This window comes from Ictalurus furcatus, chromosome 19, assembly GCF_023375685.1.
Source record: "Ictalurus furcatus strain D&B chromosome 19, Billie_1.0, whole genome shotgun sequence".
Classification (NCBI taxonomy): Eukaryota; Metazoa; Chordata; class Actinopteri; order Siluriformes; family Ictaluridae; genus Ictalurus; species Ictalurus furcatus.
This window is the reverse complement of record NC_071273.1, coordinates 26,677,988-26,692,987: the sequence shown is the minus strand read 5'-3', so window position 1 is coordinate 26,692,987 and position 15,000 is coordinate 26,677,988. Positions and strand designations below refer to the sequence as shown.

General features: G+C 39.8%; 1 protein-coding gene across 2 annotated transcripts in view; it reads right to left on the bottom strand.

Moving 5' to 3' along the window:
• Positions 1-2,351: 2,351 nt before the first annotated feature.
• LOC128623486 (myelin-associated glycoprotein) overlaps positions 2,352-15,000 on the bottom strand; it is a 27,141-nt gene continuing 14,492 nt past the window's right edge. The window contains exons 10-14 of one of the 2 annotated variants that reach the window (XM_053650570.1): positions 8,942-9,199; positions 4,003-4,290; positions 3,346-3,436; positions 3,147-3,207; positions 2,352-3,052 (exon numbers count right to left, since the gene is read on the bottom strand). In XM_053650570.1, the coding sequence (XP_053506545.1) occupies positions 2,759-3,052; positions 3,147-3,207; positions 3,346-3,436; positions 4,003-4,290; positions 8,942-9,199 (992 nt within the window). In that variant the 3' untranslated portion in view covers positions 2,352-2,758. Of the gene's footprint in view, positions 3,053-3,146; positions 3,220-3,345; positions 3,437-4,002; positions 4,291-8,941; positions 9,200-15,000 lie in introns of both variants that reach the window. The other variant, XM_053650569.1, reaches the window with a different exon arrangement.

The window sequence follows — 15,000 nt, the reverse complement described above, 5'->3', positions numbered from 1 at the left end:
TACCTACTGTCCTGTTTTAGTAGTATTGTACTGTCCTGTGTTGTTAGCACACGTCTGCACGTGCACTTTATGTAGAATGTGTAGATCTTATTAGTTCTGTGTCTCATGTAGTTAGTGTGTTGTTTATGTAGCACCATGGTCCTAGAGGAGCGTTGTTTTGTTTCACTGTGTACTGTACCAGCTGTATATGGCTGAAATGACAAAAACACTTGAACTTGACCTTGAACTTACTGCCTGAGTTTAACACACTTACGTTATCAGGTCACACATTAAATATAAATTCTACACAAACCTTTAAACAGAAAACAAACGATGACGAGTTTCTCTGCTGATTTCATCTCTCTGTTCAGGAAAGATCACCTGGAGAAGAAACTAACACACACACACACACACACACACACACACACACACACACACGATCACAGTTCTGCAATACCAGTCAACTTACATTTCCATTTATAGGATTTGGCAGACGCCCTTATCCAGAATGACTTACATTTATCTCATTTATACAAGTGAGCAGTTGAGGGTGAGAGCTGTGAAGAAACAATAGTTAGTGACATCACCAACAACCTCCACAAATATAGAGGCCATTCCACAAGATGCAAACCACTCATCAGAAGTAAGAATCAGAAAGCCAGATTGGAATTCACAAAGAAATACTTAGATGTAGCACAAAGGTTCTGGAACTAAGATTAACCTCTACCAAAGTGATGAAAAGCCCAAAGTGTGAAGAAAGAAAGGATCTGCTCATGATACAACATACTGGAATATACAAGCTCATGGGTGAAGAGTGGTGAAGGTAGTGTCATGGCTTGGGCTTGCATGGCTGCTTCTGGAATGGGCTCACTAATCTTGATGGAACTCATGATGGTAGCAGCAAAATTAATTCAGAAGTCTAGCGAAATTTTTACAATTTACAGAGAAACGCATCCAATCTAATTGGGATGAACTTCATCATGCAGCAAGACCATCACCCAAAACATACTGACAACACATGCAGGACTTTATCAGGGGAAACAACTGGAAGATTTTAGACTGTCCAAGTCAATCACCTTAACCCAATCGAGCAACATTTCACCTTCTGAAAAGGGACAGAAGAGAAAACCCCCACAAAACAAACAAGTGAAAGGAGCGGCGCCTGGAAAAGCATCACGAAAGAAGAATGCAACAGTTTGGTGTCAGTGCGTCACAGGCTTGATGCTGTAATTGCAAGCAAGGGATATGTAACCAAATATTACGTGTTATTTATTTTAATTTACTTTAAGACTATCTGTTCATATACTTTTGCTCACCATGGAATTGGGTGCCATATTCTAAGTTATTTCTATATGTAAATATCAGGAAATGAAAACTGAAAAGAAAAAAAAAACACTAATGTCTTCAGTGTATAGCAAAAAAAAAAAAAAAAGGTCTTGCTATTCCAGTACTTTCAGAGGGGAGTGTACTTCACAAAGGTGAGTGTGAACTGTATGTCCTTATATACTGTGAATGTCGTTGAGGTTATGACTGGTGTGTGCAATCAGTAATCAGGTGAACATGAACATCAGTGTTTGTGATGATAGCGTGTGGCAGGCCACGCTATATTCTGGAAACTGCAGTTCGACGGCGATTCCGGCATATCCATAACACTAGTACAGGTACAATCATGTGACCTAATGATCATGTGCAACTTGCATGGCCAGGGCCTCCACTACAAGCGCTTATAATAAGATGTTAACATCTCAAGAGCTATGCTAGTAGAATACTCCTTATCTGTAACTGCAGTACCAAACCTTCTGAGACTGTGTTTATCTCTAATGCATCCAATAGTATTGAAAGAGCTCTCACTAGAATGAGAGGTTTTGGAGTATGACTAGGGTTACTATGTAAGTTTGGCCCTGGATGCCATTTATAGACTTGACAAGAATACTGATAGGGAGTCAGGGTCAGACATTAGGGGTTCTACCAATACAGTTTCCTGTATGGTTATAATTATGAGCAATAATACACACAATCATTACACAACAATGCAAAAATGTCTAAAAGCAAAGATCACTTCATTTTTATTTCCCATTTTCCATCTGTCTCAAACAAAATTTCAGACAAGAGCTAAGATTTAAAGAGAAATAAGCAATAAGATCGAAGTACCAATAAACATTTGAAATTATATTATCCAAAACACAATAAAGGAAAAACAGTTTTTTATTATTATTATTATTATTATTATTATTATTATTATTATTATCGTTGTTGTTGTTATTATTATTATTGTTATTATTATTAATAATAATAACAACAACAATAATAATAATAATAATAATTTTCACAAAAATCATAAATTCATATGAAATAAAAGGACATGGGTAGATTTGTAACTCACATTGATAATGAGTCATTATTTCTCACATATACATTACAGCGCAGTGAAATTCTTTTCTTCGCATACCCCAGCATGTCAGGAAGTTGGGGTCAGAGCGCAGGGTCAGCCATGATACAGCGCCCCTGGAGCAGGGAGGGTTAAGGGCCTTGCTCAAGGGCCCAACAGTGGCAGCTTGGCAGCGCTGGGGCTTTGAACCCCCGACCTTCCGATCAGTAACCCAGAGCCTTAACCACCAAGCCACCACTGCCCCAATATAGCAATTAAAAATTATATAACATTTTTATATATACTTACTAATACTCAGACGAAAGACTGCAACTTCTTTCACCAATGCAATAAACTTAATCTCAATTACTTACATAAATGACATAAAACAGCTAAACAATGTAACTTTTTTCACATTTTCCGTTCACTTTTACGAGGTTTAACTTGTGCGTAGAGGACTTCATCTCCATCTGAGTGTTTTATCTGCTCTGAATCTCTTTCTTTAACCTCAGTTTTTGTCATTCTTCTGTTATCTTGTTGTTTGGAGCCGTGGTGCACGGTAGCGTAGTCGGCAGTGAGAGAGGGAAGATCTGTGTTCTCATTGGCTGTTCTGTTTGGAAACCTAACAGTGGAGTAATGAAGAGACTCTGATGAAACTCGTCTGTTCGCATACACAGACTCTCCTTCTTCTTCCTGACGAACAGCCTGTGGAAATCAACAGGAAATAAAATCCAGTATTTCAACATTTTGTATGAAGTACTCATAGCTCTCATATCTGTGCCTGATCATTCACACTAACCCGGTCATTTAAAATGAATCCTGCTGTGTCTCCTCGTCCAGACTGGGAAGGATTCACTCTCCTGAAGAAAAATCTCCATTCATAATATTACATTAAATCCAAATTGTGCTTAAAATTTAATTAAAATTTTCTACTAATGTTCTTTGTTATTAATCCTACAGTATCAGAGTAAAAGTAAACATTTTTACAGTGAACACACCTTGCACACAGGAATATACCACACAGCATCATCATTACTGAAGCTCCAACAGCAGCACCAATCAGCACGGAGGAAATATCCACACCTGAAACTTAATAAAAAGGAGTTTGGAGTGAATGAGAATTAATACATTATTAATGAATAAATATTACAGAATTGTTCAAGAACAGTTTGATGATTCTACTTAAAGTACACATTTATAGGATATTATATAATATCCTCTAAAAGTTATCTGCAGCACTGATTATGTATTTAACTCAAAGCACCACTGATCCAGCACTGTATATCACAGAGGGTTGGGGCTTTTTCTTATATAAAGTTCATTTTTATTGCACCTTTATACCTTTGTATAGTTTTTTTAATGAACATTTTAATTTTCTCCAGTTGTTATACTGTCTTTTATATTGCTTATTGTCTCTTGTTCTGCTGCTGTAACACTGGAATTTCCCAACTGTGATTAATTAAGTCTTATCTTATCTTATCTTTTCTTGTCTTGTTTAACACTTTTAGTGATTAATTTTCATCAGTATTTTTCATGTTATAGAATAACCAATATATTTGTATTGCTTTGAAATCTAAAGAGATCAATAGGAGTCAATGGAACAGAAGAGAACAAGTTGTGACGGTTTAAATTAGAGATGTTTTGGTGTTTCTCACCTTTAGCAGAGTGAGGAGCCACTTTCTTAAAATAGAAGAACTGTGTGCTAATGCCCAGGTTATTGGAGCCAACACACTGCAGAGTGAGCACGTCTGTAAATGACTGACGGATGGAGATGAAGCTTCTTGAGGTTGTTTTGTTCACAGACTCTTCACTGGTGGCTGAAGAATTTTGACCAGAGACACGCCACTCCAGTTTAGGAGACGGATTTCCATGAACCTCACAGGAACACATGATCAAATCCTGAGTGGTGTTACAGCTGGAGGAGGGAGAGAGCTGAGGAGCATCTGAGAGAGAGAGAGAGAGAGAGAGAGAGACTGACTAGGTGCTTTGCGTTTTCCTGCTCCTTACAACCCTACAACATTATATATATATATATATATATATATATATATATATATATATATATATATATATATATATATATATATATATATATAGGGGTTGAATAATTTTTAAACTGGAGAAATCATTATAAGTTGCATTAAGGTGACCCTGGAGGAGTGGCAACATTAGCTGTAGGGCGCTGAACAACCATTCTCTGTGCCCAGGGACCACAGCAGGGGACTAGGAATAACTGACTTTGCCATATGGCTTGACCAATACCCTATGGTATTCCAGTCTTTTGTCAATGAGCGATATGCTCAACATTTTAGTTTATATTTATAACATTTTTGTGTTTTCCAGCCTGTAGGAGTATATCAGTCACTTCACTGGTGAAGTTATTGAAACAGGTTGCATGTGAAGGCATCCATCACAATCACACAAATGAACCACAACAACCTCACCAAGCCACATGGGCCACATTTTTTACCCTATTACAGATCACCCTTGTTTAAATAACACAATAACAGATGCTTAAACATATTAATTCTGAATCTAAGAATCATGAGAATATTCTGCCACCCTCATATTCAGGGACAATGAGCAGGAGGCCATGACCAGGCACCTGGTAATTCCAGACACGCCACTGGAAAAGTTTTACATTCCAGACACAATATTATTTTGTTTGTTTGTGGACACACTTTCACATGGTCTTATACTGCCCCAACTATTTATATTAATGTTGCACCACACAGACACATAGCATTAATTATGAGGACTTGCACTAGCAATGCTAAAAAAAAAAAAAAACCCACAGGATACAAGCAGCAGGCATCTTGTGTATGCATATGCATAGTTAAAAGTAAATATAATCCTGACTTTATAGGGTCTAAATAACTCCTTTCAACACAATATTAGTTACCCATTGCTCAGGGTACGGTTCAGAAGTACTTTCGGTTGTGACAAGTGGTTGTTACAACCACTTCCCATACCCCAATATCCTTGGTCATACCTCTTGGTGGACTTTTCTGACCTCTCAGAATTAGACAGTAACAGCATGTGCACCAGAGAGGATCAGTTGTTTTTTGTTTTTTTGTTTTTTATGTTGTCTTATGCCCCTTCAGGTGTTCTCTCTGCATAATAAAAAAGCTGAGTCTGTTCCAAGGAAGTGTATGGAGCATTTGGGAGTAAAGTTTAAGTCCAGCCTTTTGTTGATGGTGGAGTGGCTGTCTGTTTTATGTCCCAGAGCGCCCTAATGTCTGTGTTACCTTCTGGTTCTCCGTTTTAACTGGAGTATTGCAATACAGTTTACTCATAAGGACAGGGAATTTGTCGTTTTAAATGTGTATACACCTTATGAATGTCATCGGAATGAGGATGAGTATTTAAATAGACTTGTCTTTATTCATTTGTTTACTGAAAGTAATGCTTCCTCTAGTGTATATATCATTGGGGATATGATTGCTGACATTTCAGATAAAAACACATTATTTGAGTTTACTAATCATTTTGTTCAGTTTTGTCAAGATTACATTAGTGAGGCCTGGAACACTACGTCATGGCTGGATCACTGTATTAGTACAGCTGATGCACATGCCTCACTGGAGGGTATGAGTATTTTATATGGGCATCAACAGATGATCATATACCTGTTGCTATGACAATAAATGTTGGGCATTTCACTTCAATATCCAGTAATGATAGCAATGCCAATATAATAAAACTGGACTGGTCAATCCTCACAAAGGAAGACATATTAGCTTATTATATTGATACAGACAAGCTCTTGAGCAATATGTATTAGCCTAGGGATCCAATAAGTGCAGTGATGATAACTGTAAAGATGTGAAACATGGGAGAGATTTCTGCTATGTATAATGATATAGTGAGTGTCCTGGATGAATGTAGTAAACCCTACTAAAAGCTTAAAAATAAGAAACAGAATACCAGGCCAGGCTGGAGTGAGTATGTAGCTGAGTACCATGCTGAAGCTCGAGAAGCTACTAAATCATGCGTTATGGCAGGTAGACCCAGACAAGAGCCTGAGTGTGAGTACAAGAAACTTACAAATGCAAGATATAAGTATGGTATTGGTTTCATTTGTAACAATTAGCAAGCACTGAGGCTGATTCTATGGCTAAGAAGCTATTAAATAACAATATTACTGATTTTTTGAAAGAAGTAAGAATTCTGAACAATTGCAGAATATCTATTCCATGCACTGTAGATGGAGTCTCTGGTGCTGATAATATTGTAGAGTTATGGAGACAGCATTATTGCAGTTTATTTAATTGTGTCCAAAATTACTTGTATTATGTGGATAATATTGAGAGAGATGAAGCAATAATGATAAATTCACATGAGGTGCACCAGGCTATAAGCAAGCTGCCTGATAAGAAAGCAAGTGGTCTAGACCATATCTCTGCTGAACACCTTAAATATGGAAGTAAGAGGATAGTCCCTCTTTTAGCTATATGTTTTACTGGTTTTATGATACATGGTTTGTTACCAGACTCAATGTTGTCCTTATTGTTACTGCCAGTTAGTAAGGACAAAGCTGGTAAGGTGGGTAGCCTAGATAATTATAGGCCCATAGCGTTAGCCAGTATTTTATCAAAAGTTTTAGAAAAGATTTTGCTCTAAAGGATAATAGTGTTAATTAATTTGCAGATAACCAGTTTGGATTCAAAGCTAAACATGGCACTGATTCGTGCATACAGTATATGCTTTAAAGGAAATTGTAAATAATTATAGAGATAAAAACTCATCAGTTCTTATGTGTTTTATTGATGCATCTAAAGCCTTTGATCGTGTAAATAATGGTACTGGTATGCTCATCAGACCGTGCAAGTAAAATGGGGCTGTGAAGTTTCAGCCCCTTTTGGGGTCAGCAAGGGAGGATCTAGTCCCCAGTTCTCATTAATCTCCACATTAATGATCTGTTGAAATGTCTGAAAGCCTGTAATACTGGCTGTATGATTGGAAATATTCTAGTGAACCTAGTAGTGCTGGTCTTCAGCAGCTCCTCTATTTATGTTCTGCGTATGGTTTTGAACATGATATCATATACAGTGCTAGTAAGAGTGTTGTTATGATTTGCAGAACTAAAGAGGATAAATGTCTAAACTTTCCTGTTTTTAAATTGTCTGAAAAGAATCTTAATGTTTGTGTGAAGGTAAAATATCTTGGATATTTTATTACTGGGCAGATGACACAAGTTTACACAAGTTTCATGCAGGTACATATGAAGTGAAGATGTCTTTGTTTAAAGCATATTGTACACCAGTCTACACTGAACATTTGTGGTCAAACTATAGGATAGTAAACTTAAAGAGACTTCAAGTAGCTTATAATGATTCAATGAGAATTTTATTAAGGAAACCTCGATGGTACAGTGCGAGTGAAATGTTTGTGGCTGCAGGAGTTTTCATGCTGTTTTAAGAAATGTTTTGTATAAGTTTATTTGCTGGCTCAACAAGTCTGAAAATGAAACCATTGTGGACTTATCGAATATAAGGGTCAGTACTATACGCTACCAGTCCAAGCTGTGGAGACATTGCTACCGTTGCATCTTTGTAACACACTGATTTGTATGAATTATATATATATAATTTTTTTTATGTATGCTGCTCATTTTATTCTTTTGTATTTAATTGGACTTTGAGTCTGTAATAAAAGTTTTGATGATGATTTTAGTTATGCTCGCTCTCTCTCGCTCGCTCGCTCTCTCTCTCGCTCTCTCTCTCTCTCTCTTGCTCTCTCACTCTCTCTCTTGCTCTCTCTCTCTCTCTCTCGCTCTCTCTCTCGCTCTCTCTCTCTATTTATTCAGCTACACATGCTACTCCTGAGATAGCAGTGATCCACACGCCTTCTGCTCTCCGGACCTGCCTGATCAATTCTGATGCTCTACTTCTGCTTGGAGTTCTCGTCACATGAAAATCCTCATTTCATCTCAGGGTGTTTTTCCAATGATTCTGGCTTGCTCATTAGGGATAGATTTATAAATGTAAAATTTATATCTGGAATTTATATATTTCTATATAATGCGCTATACAAATAGAATGTAATTTGAATTGAATTCAGGGGACTGGTACAAGTGACTCTCTTTGTTATGCCCAGAACTACCTAGACCACTCATCAACCAGACTAACACTCTTTGAATATGTTCTCAATCATCAGGCTCCAATATTATGTATGTACTATGCATCCAAAGATAGGGGGTGCACTTTTATTGAAGTACTTTATAGCAACTGGAAGTACGTAAGATGAGTATATGTCAAGACCGCAAACCATCAAAAGGTCTTCATCAGCCTTTGTTCACTCTCTCTGGGTCCAACAAGCAACCGAGATGCAATTGGCATTTATCAGCACTGAACAAACTGCACTTCACAAGGACAACTCCTTCAAAGGCTGCATCGGTGCTCGGATCTCAGATAGAGTGCTGTATTCAGATAGAATACAACTGAGATGGTCTCGGACGGTTGTTTTGGTCTGCAGCTGAGTCTGATTGCTGTGTTCTTACCTGCACAAATGAACCTCAACAAAGAGGAAATAGCACCAGTGTTCAATTTAAATGGAATAAACACTGCATATGTGTACAAAGCCAGGACTCACACTGAACATCCAGGAGGACAGATGAGTTGTGATCTCCGTGCTGGTTTTGAGCTCTACAGTAGTATAAACCACTGAGTGTAGAATCAGTGGTGTTGATGGTGAGATGGTTTCCGGTTCCTATCTGCTCTCCGTTCCCTCTGTACCAGGTGTAGTTCAGCACTGCTGGGTTTGCATCACTGCTGCATCTCAGAGACACTGAACTGCCCAAAAGCACTGAAGCAGATGGAGATGCTGAAACTGACGTGTTTCTAGGACCATCTGAGGGAGGAAATGCAGAATGAAGCAGGGGATTTAGTGTAGTGGTGGTTCCACCACTTGATGAAAGCACTACGGCAAACAGTGTAAAAGTTAAAAGAGTTCAGCTTGAACTGAGAGTTGTGTGAATAAACAGGCAGCTTGTCTGGCTGCTCCATCAACTTAAGAACATCTGAGTCTTCGCTTGAAATATGCCCAGATGTGGTGCTCTCACATTCTGTCACAATAAATGGAGATTTTTGAGTTCACTGAAAATGTGAAATAAAGTCCATCAGCGTTTGTCCAACTTAACTATCATTAAATATGTATATAATGTCATTCATTCGATATTACAGCCTGGATATTCATTCCACCCTGGACTTGAGTGTCTTGCAATGACCCTCAGGCTTGGGTCTTTTTGAACAGGCCGTACCCTCGGTATGATGGAGTGGGTATTCTCGTTTCCATAGTGTTATGCTAAACGCAACGTCTGGGTTACGCATGTACCCCTGCTCCCTGAGAAGGGAACGAGACCTTGAGTAGCTTTGTCATACCGGGGTAGGCCTGTGAATTGCGTCTTGGCTTCAGATAAGAGAGGCTGACAGCACGGTTCACAGGTGCCATATATATATGTATATCACGCGACGCGTTTAATTGCCACGTCACCTGATCATGGCAGGCCTATAAATAGAGGCATGATTTTACACAAGCTTCAGATACCGGTCATTCACATGAGGGCGCTCCCATAGTGTTATGCTAAACCCAATGTCTCGTTCCCTTCTCAGGGAATAAGGTTACATGCGTAACCCAGACGTTTTCTCTGTAACTCTTATCACCTTTTCCAAATAGTGTTTTTAAAAACTGGAACGTGGGGAAAAGTTTTAATACCTCTGGTCTAGGGTAATCTGGCAGCTTAGTAATATTCTTCATTTCTGCAGAAAAGCGCATCCAGTCTGTAGCCGTTGTAGCCAAATGTCATCTCCTTCTTGTGGCCACAGAATCATACCATTTTAATCTGTAGCCAAGATTTATTTAACTTCTTTCCAGGTCTTACTAATATGTAACCACATTTTTTTAAATAAGGGCTGTTACCTGTGAGGATTTATAGAAAACCATACAATGGTTAACCAAGATGGAGTCACGGATGGCAGCCTCGTTGTGCTCTCCAAATCTTTTACTGTTTTTGTTTGTTTGTCCTGTGTTTAGTAATTCTATTCCTATCAGTTTTACCAGAGACAAACTTCTGAACATAGGCAACACACAGCGGACAACAAATTTCCAGTTTTTGACTACTCAGACGTTTTGTTAGACATTCTAGTCAGAGAAGCAGTGGTGCTGTTCAAATGCGTGCTCAGATGCAAATGAGGGTGCACTGATTTAAGCTCCAGTGGCTTCAATCCTGCGCTCCCAAGTATCCATCTAGTGAATCTCCAATCCCTTCCTAAAAAAACGGATGAACTTCTCCTCACCCGCACAAACAAGGACTTTTTAAACTCTGCTGCATTGTGCTTCACTGAAACCTGGCTAAGTGAAGCTATTCCAGACAACGCACTACATCTGCCGGGCTTTCAACTGTTCAGTGCGGACCGTATCACAGAGTTAACAGGGAAAACAAAAGGCGGTGGATTATGCTTTTACATTAACGGAAGGTGGTGTACAGATGTAACAACCCTGAAGAATATGTGCTGTCCTAATTTATAGGCGCTCTTCATAAACTGTAAGCCTTTGTACTTGTCGCGGGAGTTGTCCTCGTTCATTCTAGCGAATGTTTACATCCCTCCAAATGCATGTGTGAACGCAGCACTGCAACATCTAGCTGATCAGATCACAGACACCGAGCAACAACACTCGGACTCTCTTATAATAATTCTTGGGGATTTTAATAAAGTGGATCTTTCCTTTGAACTGCCAAAATACAGACATTATGTTACATGTACCACCAGAGACAGTAATACACTGGATACTGCTACACCACAGTAAAGGATGCATATCACTCTGATCATTGTCTAGTTCATCTTATACCGACCTCCAGGCAGAAACTGCAATCAGCTAAACCTGTAATAAGAACTGTATAACAATGGACTAACAAAGCAGAGCAGGATCTACAAGCCTGCTTCAACTGCACTGTTTGGAGTGTTTTGAAGCTACAGCCACAGACCTGGATAAGCTCACAGACACCGTAACATCATACATCATCTTCTGTGATGGATATGTGAATCCCTACTAAGACATTGTTATCATACAATAATGATAAACCATGTGTAAACTCAGAAAGCTTCGTCATGCCAAAGAGGCTGCTTACAGAAGTGGGGATAAAGTCTTGTACAACAAGGCCAGGAACACACTAACAAAGGAGATCAGAGTGGCAAAAAGGAGCTACTCAGATAAGTTGGGAAACCAGTTTTTGGCCAATGACCCTGCATCTGTGTGGAAAGGTTTGAGACCAAGTACAAGAAGCCATCACCCCACTCTGATGAGAATCAGCATTTGGCTGACAAATTAAATGTGTTTTACACCAGGTTTGAAAAGCCCGGTCTCACACCCCTCCCTCACTCTGATCTGCACTTCATGCAGCCGTCAACACCTCCTGCAGCCCCCCTCCTGCTATTCAACCTGCACTTCTGGTCTGTGAGGAAGATGTGGGCCGTGTTTTTAAAAAACAGACGACCCAGATGGTGTTTCACCTGCCTGTCTGAAAACCTGTGCTGACCAGCTGGCCCGCATCTTCACACAGAACTTCAACAGATCAGTGGAGCAGTATGAAGTTCCCAGCTGCTACAAATGCTCCACTATCATTCCGGTTCCCAAAAAAACTAAATCACTGGTCTGAATGACCACAGACCTGTCGCCCTCACGTCTGTGGTCATGAAGTCATTAGAGAGACTGGTATTGGCCCACCTGAAGGACATCACTGGACCCCTGCTGGACCCCCTTCAGTTTGTTTACAGAGCAAACAGGTCTGTGGATGATGCAGTCAACATGGGACTGCATTATATCCTGCAACACCTCGACAGACCAGGGACATACGCAAGGATCCTATTTGTGGACTTTAGTTCAGCTTTCAACACCATCATGCCTGAACTGCTCTCAAACAAACTGACCCAACTCTCCATGCCCACCTCTCTCTGTCAGTGGATCACCAGCTTCCTGACAGACAGACAACAGTGAGTGAGACTGGAGAAGCTCACATCCGGGACCCTCACTGTCAGCAGTGGTGCTCCTCAGGGATGTGTTCTGTCTCCTCTGCTCTTGTCTCTGTATACAAACGACTGCACTGATAAGGACCCCTCTGTTAAACTCCTGAAGTGTACAGATCACACCACAGTCATCTGCCTGATCCACGACGGTGACGAGTCTGCATACAGACGGGAGGGTGAATGGCTGGCTGCCTGGTGCGGTCACAACAACCTTGAGCAGAACACGCTCAAAACAGTGGAGATGACAGTAGACTTCAGAAGGAACCCCCTGCACTCCCCCAACTCACCATCATGAACAGCACTGTGTCAGCAGTGGAGTCATTCAGGTTCCTGGGCACTACCATCTCTCAGGACCTGAAGTGGGACGCTCACATAGACTCCATTTTGAAAAAGGCCCAGCAGAGGTTATACTTCCTTCGCCAGCTGAGGAAGCTCAACCTGCCACATTAGCTGCTGAGAGAGTTTTACTCAGCTGTCACTGAGTCTGTCCTTTGTGCTTCTATAACTGTCTGGTTTGGTTCAGCCGCCAAATCTCACAGAAAGAGACTACAACAGACAATCAGGACTGCTGAGAAAATTGTTGGTGTCCCACTGCCAAACCTCCAAGAACTTTACACCTCCAGAGTGAGAAAAAGGTCTAAGATCATCACTTTGGACCCCTCGCACCCAGCCCACTTTCTCTCTGAACTATTGTCCTCTGGTCGGCGCTACAGAGCACTGAGCAGCAGAACAGCCAGACACAAGAACAGCTTTTCCCCTCAGGCAATCTCCCACCTGAACAATTCAAACTGCCAACAGGGCCTCTTCATTGTGCATTTAATGCAACAATTATTGAATCCTTTTAAATAATTATTATCTTATATACCTCTGTACATTCATTCCACTTTCATTACACAAACTGTATATAACATACACAGCACATTCTATACCTCCATTTGCACATAACTGTACATCTGTAAATAGCACATCTGTAAATAGCACATCTGTAAATAGCACATCTGCACATACATAATCCTGTCTATTTTTGCTATGTCTTTAATATTGTATTATATTTTATTTCATTGCTTTATTATATATATATATATATATATATATATATATATATATATATATATATATATATATATATATATAGTGTAATGTTCCTTTTTTTCTGCACTGGAAGTTCCTGTGGCCAAGACAAATTCCTTGAGTGTGTAAACATAACTGGCAATAAAGCTGATTCTGAATATCGCTAACGATTAAAAAATGAAGGGCAAACATTTTCCAGGGTCCATACTAGAGATCCTGATCCTTTCTGATCTCCGGACCTGCCTGATCCGTTTCGGATGCCCTACCTCTGGATGGAGCTCTCATCTACTCCAATTCCAGACTGCTGGACTACGGCTGCTTCTAAGGCCATACAGACTTCATATAAATCCATAATGAACTTTTTCACACTATCTGTTGTTACCCAGATGAGGACGGGTTCCCTTCTGAGTCGGGTTCCTCTTAAGGTTTCTTCCTCTTAAAACATCTTAGGGAGTTTTTCCTTGCCACCGTCGCCACTCAGTGGCTTGCTCAGTTGGGATAAATTCACACCTTTAATATCTGTAGACCATGTTGATATTTCTGTAAAGCTGCTTTGAGACAATGTCTATTGTAAAAAACGCTATACAAATAAAATTGAATTGAACTGAATTGAATATAACACTAAATTACCATATAACTGCACTGCATAATATAACACTCCTCATGGGATTCAGCTACAGTGGTACATGCGCACACCGTGCAGCCGTAAACAGATCATGAATACATTCTGGCTTTAATTATCTCTATAACTGAGCAGAGAGGGTTAAGTGACTTGTTCACCTGCCCAACAGTGGTAGCTTGGCAGTGCTGGGATTTGAACTCACAACCTTCCGATCAGAAGTCCAACATCTCAACAGCTGAGCTACCACTTCCCTTTCCTACAAATATTATGACATACAAAACCAGGACTCACACTGAACATCCAGGAGGACAGATGAGTTGTGATCTCCGTGCTGGTTTTGAGCTCTACAGTAGTATAAACCACTGTGTGTAGAATCAGTGGTGTTGATGGTGAGATGGTTTCCGGTTCCTATCTGCTCTCCGTTCTCTCTGTACCAGGTGTAGTTCAGCACTGCTGGGTTTGCATCACTGCTGCATCTCAGAGACACTGAACTGCCCAAAAGCACTGAAGCAGATGGAGATGCTGATACTGACGTGTTTCTAGGACCATCTAAAGGAGGAAGAACAGGAGGCTGTGAAATAGAGCTGTGATGACAGTAATTTGAATATATTTTGACCTTTCTGTCCTTTTATGGCCTGTTTATAAAATATATTTCAATAGCTTTTGGAATTTGTTAATTTTTAGAATTTTTCCCCAGAAATTTCATAACTATATGCATGCCCCACACTTTGCTCCTAAAGGGTTATTTCTATAACTAGCTGCACATTATAAATGTTGTTTTGATTATTTGGCTATAAAGTTGGCAATACATCTATAAATCTTTTCTTAAAGAGCATATGCTTACAGTAATTACTGAAACAAGACGTGAATCTTACAGCATTGTTGCTAAAGACTATAGGACCTTGCAGAGGACAAACTAGATGAGATTCCTGCAA